Raw genomic sequence first — 9,250 nt, forward strand, 5'->3', positions numbered from 1 at the left:
ACCTTGTTAAATAAAACGTAACATAGGTAAAGTAAAACTGTTATTTGTAATTTAAACATAATTAAAACTTATTCTTTTATAGTGTAAACGTTTGCATAGACACCAATAATTTTATAAATCACCTTTCAGTCATGATAGGCGACCGGCAAACTGCGGCACGTGATTTAATATTTTGAAACAGAAAATTATTTCAGCAAAAATTTTCAACTAAAATCTTTAGTGCATAATATTGCTACATATTTTGTCGAATTATTGTTGTTGATGTTAGTGTTGTTAATAGTGTTGTTGTATTGAAAATTACAATCATTCTGAATAACTGCAAGCAATTATTCTTTAGAAAAAAGTTTCCAGTTACTTAAAAAAGTCTGCCCACTCTTTGTATTGCTTACGTCATAGTTAAAACAGTGTGTTCTTACAATGTGGTCTTAAACTATCTAACAACCAAATAATTATTATCCTGTTTACAACTAAAAAACATGTCAAGTAAATTATACTTTTAAATAATAAACAATAAACATTTAGTAAAGTTGTCAAGTGCTTTTTAACAAAGTAATGACTAAAACAAGTGCAAATCTGAAGAAACTGTGAAAAAATCACCACACAAGTGAACATGTTACAAATTATTATAATGAAAACGAACTAGTAACGAGTTTTATTTAATACGTAACAATTGCCTGACAAAGGCTGAAAAATACGCATTTAAAATAATGTCAACTCCTCACAAAAAAAAAATATTTATTCGTTAATTTTTGTAAATATTTTTACTTGTAGAAAGATTTTTTTCTAAAAACTATAAAAGTTAGAATGCCATACCGACACACCCTGGATGGGACGTATAAATTTTCAAACAAGCTCTTTTGTTATGATACTTAACTATGTTTCACTTACTTTTGTAATATGTAAACAAAATTTAGCATAACATTAAAATGGCAAAATAATATGAAGAAAACTACTAGTTTAAATCAATAGTAGATTTAATCATAATAGATTTTATAAAAGTATTGTACAGTTTAATATTTTTTCAAAAGGTACGCTAGCATTATGAAGCAAAATTATATGTAAGTTAAACCTCAAAATTTTTTTTTCATTCATCCACATAAAAGTGTTTATATTGCACTAAAAACTACATTTTAAACTAGTCAGATTTTGTTGGACAACCTAATTTTCTTTATAACCAATAAAATGACATAATGTTTAAGTTTTGATGTATAAAAAGTCTTTTACTGAAATTATTTTTCTTAAAAACTTAAATATTAAAAAGCCTTTTAATATCATTATTAAACAAGTAAAATATCAAAAGAAGTAGTAGATGTAAAATGTGCTCAAAATTCAATCTATAACTATTTTTATTAAATTAATATTTGCTTTGTTTACTATAGGTGTGCATTTGATAAACTGATTAAAAAAAAGCTCTTTGTACATAATATTAGTTAAATGCTTTTTCATAATATGTACAATGTTATTTCTAACACTGTATCTTAATTTAATTTGTTAAGTTTTATGTCTTAAGAATACAACATAAGTAAAATATTGTGTAAAATGGTTTTCAATATCTTTTAAACTTTTTGAAAGTTAAGTTTTTGTCTAAAGTTAAGTCTTAAACTTTTTGTTAATGCATTTCGAACAGTGCACCGTTTATTTAAACGTCAGAGTATTAATTTTTTCCTGTTTTCTTTAAATAAAAACTTCGTAATTATACTTAAAAGTTCAAACTCAGCTATCAACAACTTTTACTATAGACTTATTTATTTTTTCCTCAGCAAAATTTAAGGTACACTTACAGTTTTTAATCGTTAGTGTTTTTTGCTTTTTCTATACTGCATTTTTAGTATTTAGTTAAAAGCTAAATTTTAGTTAAAAATTAAAGTTTTGTAATTTTAAAAGATTTGAAAGATTAATATTTTCTCTGAAACTAAATCAGTTTAAAACCTAACTGCAACAATTTTGACAGCAGATTTCGATCAATAACCTAAAACTAAAAATTTTATTAAACTCTATGTACTTTATGTTTGTACTCGTATATAAATAATTTATAACTTTTTGCTAACAAATTTGTCAGAACAATTTTATAAAGCTAGGTGTGTATCAAGCCTCGAAAACGTTTCTAACCACTTGCATTGAAATCACTGTATGTAAATTGGTCAATTATACGTAGATACTACTTTGCATAGTATTTTAAGATGATTAGAAGCTAAAAAATTTATAAACGAAATATAATAACTTCTAATAGAAGTGTAGCAAATACCTTTTTTTTTTTAATTTGTAGTAAGTAATGGTTTTCAAATACTAGTTAAAAAAGATGCAAAATAACTAAACATAAAAAACTTATAATAATATAAAAACTACACATACAAAACATTATATGACGTACTTTTTATCGTTGCTTTTTATCTTAAAATAAAACAACACAGCAGTAGTAACTATATACATAACAAAACCAACTGATATTGTATTATTTTTTTTCAGCTGTAACAAATGTTCAAGTCCCAGACGGAAGAAATATGCCAAATCGTCCAGGTAAGATTTGTTATAATTATTTTTCCACCACAAAATAATAGTTATTTTGTCATTGAAAATTTATTTTACTTTTTTAACACTATTTTAACTATTCAACATAGTTTAAACGGCATTTTTTTACTTTTATAAATTTCAATGCAACAGTACTTGTTATATGTTATCTAACGTATTACTTAACTAAAGCTAAATTTATAATTTTTATTGAATATTGCAAAAACTTCTGTAATATAATCTATAAATAAATAAAAAAAGTTTTTTGAGTATATTTAGCAAAAAAACACAAAATATCATTCTGAAACTTCAATTAAAACTTACCACTAGGTAGCGACGTGATGATGTTTTCTTACAACTACCCGAACAAGAACATTGGGGTGCTTGGCAACCAAAAAGCCATGGTAACCGACCTCAACGCGGGTCATTTCAGGGTATTACCCGGGTTATGCGGCGTCCCTGGTACGATCAGTTTCGAATCACTATCACAAAAGGGGAATTATCTGAGACACCAAAATTCTTTGATGTGGTTACATGAGTTCGATGACAAAAGTAAAAGAGACTTTTGTTTTTTTCCAAGAAGCAGCAAGTTTTTCCCTGTTAGTAACAAAACATGTTTTTATGTTATTTTGCTTAACTAAGACTCAAATATTTCTTACTCACTGCTTAGCTTCTGTATTATATATATTAGTTGTAAAGTTTGAGATGCTTTTATTTGACTATTTTTTGAATTTTTAAATCTTAAAGATTACCAAGCTTTGTTACAACTTTATATATCAGCTGAACATAAATCATTTTAAATCACTACTCCGAAAATAGTTTAAGTAAAAGTTTTAGAAAAAATCACATTTTATTTTATAACATTAAAATTAGAAAATAAAAAAGCTCAAAACGATTTATACAAGCATTTTTAATGTTAATCTTTTTAACAAAATTGCATATTTTTGAATTTTAAATGTTTAAAAGGGTCATACTGTTTTTGAGTCGGAAAATTTTTCAAACCATTTTATTTGTCACAAAAACTGGAGACTTATAATTGAAAAACTAAAAAACACTGACTTGTACAAAAAAGACTCTAGTTTCCGAGTTGGTAAGTGTGTTGAGATACCTACTTAATTAAAAGTATTTTGGTAAACTAAAGTTAAACTATTTCTAACAGTTGATTTAGCTGCAGCAAAGCAACCAACTTCATATCCAGGTAAAATATTTAATTTAACGATGTTTAACTTAATAATTTTTTTTTGTTTTGTGGTAATCTACAAAGATTCATCATGGTCTTTTAAGAACCTAAATCGTTATTAGAACACAATATTTTATAAAGTAACTTTTTAAAAGGATATATTTAAAACTAAATTTAACTACTTATTTTCCTACAACGTTCACAGTAAACAACGTCATGATATTTTCCTCTTGGAAGCCACAGTACAACATCGGCTTGGAAGGGGACAAAGCAGTGGTGGGAACCAGCCACTCTGACCACTTCAGAATAGTCCCTGGACTGTGTAAACAGAAAAACACCGTTTCAATCGAGTCCATGCTGAAGAAAGGTGTACTTTTAGTGCCTTTTTATTTACAAGTTTTAAATAAAATATTTTTTTTTACGTTCTCTACAGATCGTCAGTTGTAAACTAAATTTGTTTTTAGAAACTATTCAATATATGTTTTTTTAAGGTCACTATCTGGTGCCGAGGAAGGACAAGAAATACTGGGCCATGTACCTCAGACCCGGTTTGAACGCGAACAGGTTCAAAAACAGGGCATGCTTCAAACCCATGGTTGACCATTTTATACAAGTGAGTTGTTTGAATAAAAGTATGTTTAATTTTTAATTCTTGAAAAAGCTTTCATTTTTTTGTATTTTTCCAAAAAAAAAAGAATTAAGTTTTATGTATATGTACCAAAACTTTGTAACTGTTTTTGATAATGTTTTTGATTTAAAATAACACTTTTTGCTCATTTTGTAAAAGTTGGTTAATTCTAAAAAGTATGGTTATGTATTTTTTTTAAACAGCTTCGTGTAAATATAGTTATAATATATTAAAAATATTTTAATTTAATAGTTTTGTTGGTGTAAATACGAGATTTAAAATTTCTATACTTTTATCATTTGAAAAAAAACATTGGAAAAACTAAATAGCATGTTTTTTTTGTTAATAACAGCTTTAATATTATAATCAAGCTATTTCAATATTAGGGAACAACATTCTTGGAGTCTGTTTGGAAACCGAAACATTTTATTCGCCATTCAAACAACGATCTTGTTAGACTGACTCCGGAAGGTAATAATAAAAATTTCAAACTCATGGCAAGCTGGAAAATCGGTTCGTTTAATTGTCCTATTAATAAATTGACATACACAACATTATGTTTCTAGAAAAACTCAAATCAAATACTAACATAGTATTTTAAGTTAGCGTACGAATATGTCTTATGGCATTAAATAACTATTTATAACTACAGCGGTCATTTCGAACACGCAAGCTCCTGTAAACGTGCAAGTTCAACCAACAAGTAAGTTAATGTGTTGCTTTATAAAACTAACAAAAATTAAAATATTATTCTTATATACTTGTTTATTACTAAACACAACTAATGCCTTTTATTGAGTAAAATGAAAACAGTGTTCTAAGCTAATTTACTACTAAACTTACAAGACGAAAAATTAAATCTATACTATTTTTAAGCCATGTAAATAATTTATTTAGGCAAATAAGGTATACAAAGAAGTCATTATAAATTAACTCTAGAAAAGTTATTTAATCACCTACATAATTATCTTGCAATAGAAACAAAAAGAGCTGCACTTTCGGACGGTAAAGTTTACGGTTCCAACGACTTGAACAATCCTGTACTGACTATACCTACCAGTGAGGTACCAAAGTTCAAAAAGTACATAAAAGGAGGAAAAATTGTGATTCCCGCCAAAACCGGTTCAGACGGACAAGTGTACTTTGTAAGCAAAACTGGTTTTTAATTTTATTTATTTTTTTTTTCACATATAACTATTTCAAGGTTATGTTGAATCGTTTTGACGGTTCTCAGGACTTTGTGCAGAATTTCAACGCTTACAAGGAAGGTTTCGGCGAACTGAAGGGTGAATTCTGGTTAGGTGAGTGCAACATTTTCAAGTTAACTTAAAAAAAAAAACAATAATACAAGCTTTTCTAGTATGGTAGGTAAATTAAAAGTTGTAAATTTAAAAGATAATGCATTATAAATAAGCTACACTCATTTAGTTTTAAATTTAGTTATAGTAATGTAATTCTAGTTGATGGTTTTTACTAATACACTTGCAACCAAAACTCGAAGTTTATTATACTTCAGTTTTAAATATTAGTTGTTAATATTTTTTTCAAGGTTTGGATGTACTGAATGTACTAACAAAAACGAAGAAGTTTAAGCTAAGAGTTCAACTGAAAGACCATAGCAATAATGAAAAGTATTCTGCTTACAAGTTTGTTTTAAAATAAAATAACTTTAAGTAGTTACTGCGTTTGCTTTAATCTTAAGGTTTAGATGTTAAACTATTATAGTTTTTTGTTTTTTGAGTTTTCACATTAAAAAAACTTATTGTTGTAAAAAAATATGTTTTCTTAATGCAATCAGAATTTTTTTCTTCTATTTCTTCAAATTTTATTCAAAGCAGTTTGTTAAAAATAAAATGATGAACACCTAGTCAACTGATAAGTTTTAAACTAAGATATAAAACTTACAGTTTATTTCAGCATGTTTAAAGTAGGAGCAGGGTCGGACTATAAGTTGAGATTATCAAGAAACGTTAAAGGAAATTTGGGTTAGTTTATTTTTGTAGTTAATATAATTGAAAAAAGGTAATGCAAAAGCTTCCGATCTATATTGTCTAAGTTTCTTTTGAAAGAAATTCTTTTTTTATCTTTAAAGCAATAGATTAAAAACATTATACTATTTAAATTGTTTTAAATAACAAAATTATAATTATAAAGCTTAGAAATAGAAGCACAGGTACATACTGTGTTATAAAAACTCTAGTAATTAAAGTTAACAGTATGTTAATATAAATAATAACTTTTCACACAAGTCAACGAGATGTACATTGTCCATGCAAACGTAAATAATTTTTTTTTAACAAGTCAACGTCATGTACATGCTGAATGGTGCTCGATTCAGTGCGACTGACAAGGATCAGGATCAATCGAGTATTAGGAACTGTAGCAAGAATAAGGGGGGATGGTGGTATAAAGATTGCTCATTAGTGAGGTTGGTAGTTTATAAATATATATTGTAAAAATGTTTTCAGTAAATGCTTGTTCACCATCCTACTTTATGTTTCTATGTAAATAAAGTAAGATAGTGGTATAAACATAGATATTGCTCACTAGTGAGGTTGGTAAATTATCAATATATATATATATATATATATATATTGTAATAATGTTTTCAGTAAAGGTAAAGTAGGATGGTGGTATAAACATAAAGATTGCTCAATAGTTAGGTTGGTAATTTATAAATATACATATACAAGAACGAAAAATAAGTATAATTTAAAAAACGGATGTAAATTGTGCAATGCGGAAAAAATCGAAATTTAAAAAATTAAAAAATCTGAATCCCTAAACAAAAGAAACGAATTACAAACTGGCTGCATACATTATAGAAAACAATTTATCTAAAAACTCTGTTAATAATTTTGTCAAAAATTAACTATCTATTCTATTATTACGTAATACCTATTTTTGTATAATTTTATTGCTGTACTTACAAGTTTGTTTTTCATTGAATAAAATTTGGCTGAAGACGCGTATTAAACGCAGAAACAGCTGTCCCAAGCAAAAGTTTATATTGTGTATTTTAGTTCTATATATATATATATATCTATATATGTATTGTAATTAAGTAAGGGTAAATGAGGATTGTTCATTAGTTATGTTGGTTGTTTGTTAGTATATATATTGTAGTTATGTATATACTAAGAACAAAGGTAGGTGGTGTTATTAAGATCGTACATTCGTTACTAATATGTAGCAATCAATTAACTTTATTTTCAAAATTTATCTATTATATTTACCTCTTATCATGTTTTTCTACTAATTAACAAGGTTTACAAGAACATTATCAATAATTTATAATATCTGAAATGAAATTGCTCAGCAACTTCAACATCCATGCAATAATGCAAATTTATTAGGATGATGCTCAAGTTTAATACCATAATTTGAAATTATATATATATATATATATATATATATAACAATAAAGTTTATTTTACCAGGTTGACTGGAAAGTGGTATCCTAACGTGGTTGACAAGGAAGACGGGATCACGTGGTTCCAACGGGGAATGGCCACCAGGTATTAATATGGTTATAATAGCTTTGGGTTTATTATTTTATTTAAACAAACTTTTACCTTGTTGCATTAGTTTATGCTTTTAAAGGGGATTGACTACATTAGCTTTTTACTATTATTAACTTGATGATTTAATAAAATTGTATGATTTTGAAAAATATTAATACTTTTGTTGGGAAAATAAAGTTAGTACAATTCTGCAGATATAATAAATTTTAATAAGGAAATAGAATTAATTTAAAAAAATTGACTTAAATTATTTTAATTTAAATTATTAGTTTAATACTAGAAGTTAAAAAAAAGTAAAAAAAATTAGACGAACAAAATTTTTTAGTCTGAAATATAAAAAAATATAATGTTTTAAAAACTTTTTTTTTTCAGATATTATTCATGGAAAGAAGCCGTTATGTTGATCAAACCAACTGAAGCATAATTTATTATAAAGAAATATATTTAAATAAAATAATTGTTTTTATTATACGTTTTAATATTTTACAGCTAATTAAAGCTGTTTACTTATTCAAATAACAATCATAATATTAAGTTATTGAAAGTTTTTGAACGTAGTGTTTTATACACGCTTAAGTTGCTAACATATTTAATAAAACTGTTGATTCATTAACAAAAATAAACTATAATTGACAAAATATATTTTTTAACTCTAGTACTTGTTTTTTTTACTAAAGTTAGTTTTAGTTTTTTACAACTTCTTCAAATAAAAACTTATATCATGCAACTAATTTTAAATAAAAACAAAATTTTGATAGAAGATGCGAGCTAAAATATTAACTAAACCAAGGTTTCCCAAAGTGGGCGATATCGCCCCCCTTGGGGCGATTTTAGTAATTCGGGGGGCGATAATTAGTAAGGGGGCGAAAGGGTGGGCGATAACTAGTAAGGGGGCGAAAATGGGGCGATTTTAAAATTTTGGGCTGTCATAAGATTTTTTACTTTTTTTCTTGCTATTTTACTAATTTTAGCTTGCTATTAATTATTTGACCTTATGGTGAAACTTAAACAAAAAAGTTTCTTTTATTTCTGTAACAAATAGAAAAAAAATCAAGTGCTTATGACTCCTACTTTCAAGTAAATATTTCCTTTTTTAACAATTACATAGATCATAGACGATTGGAATCTCACTATTTTATAACCTGACATATATGTTATTTGGGATCATAAATGGTTTGTAAAAGTCTATGTTATTTATTATTAATTATCACCTCATGATATTTCCAGTTTTTTTGTAAAGTCACTAAGTTAGACTAAGAAATAAAACTATACAGAGTTGCCAATTTACCTAGAAACCTGGAAAATTCTGATATTTGACATTTTAGGCATAAAAAAAACTTGGAAAAAATTTGGAATTTTTAACAATTTTAACATATTAAGTAGTAAAATTTAGATTTGACACAAAAAAGC

At 26.3% G+C, this 9,250-nt stretch overlaps 1 protein-coding gene across 1 annotated transcript; it reads left to right on the plus strand.

The window, feature by feature from the left end:
* The first annotated feature begins 131 nt into the window (after positions 1–131).
* On the plus strand, positions 132–8,264 carry LOC145834583 (uncharacterized). The gene is made up of 16 exons (XM_082942055.1): positions 132–159; positions 2,467–2,517; positions 2,839–3,107; positions 3,475–3,598; positions 3,668–3,706; positions 3,894–4,055; positions 4,180–4,301; positions 4,703–4,829; positions 4,969–5,019; positions 5,295–5,461; positions 5,521–5,617; positions 5,866–5,962; positions 6,234–6,301; positions 6,618–6,744; positions 7,757–7,834; positions 8,213–8,264. The coding sequence occupies exons 1-16, from the start codon at positions 132–134 to the stop codon at positions 8,262–8,264; spliced, it is 1,659 nt and encodes a 552-aa protein (XP_082798181.1).
* The last annotated feature ends 986 nt before the right edge of the window (positions 8,265–9,250 follow it).

Source organism: Thalia democratica, chromosome 1 (assembly GCF_965202585.1).
Source record: "Thalia democratica chromosome 1, ktThaDemo2.hap1.1, whole genome shotgun sequence".
NCBI classification, from domain to species: domain Eukaryota; kingdom Metazoa; phylum Chordata; class Thaliacea; order Salpida; family Salpidae; genus Thalia; species Thalia democratica.

Excerpts from the sequence above, each read along its gene's own strand:
- LOC145834583 (XM_082942055.1), top strand. The coding sequence starts at position 132 with ATGATAGGCGACCGGCAAACTGCGGCAC. Across the intron at positions 3,707-3,893 it reads GCAACCAACTTCATATCCAG|TAAACAACGTCATGATATTT; the intron begins GTAAAATATTTA and ends CAACGTTCACAG. Across the intron at positions 5,618-5,865 it reads GAAGGGTGAATTCTGGTTAG|GTTTGGATGTACTGAATGTA; the intron begins GTGAGTGCAACA and ends ATTTTTTTCAAG.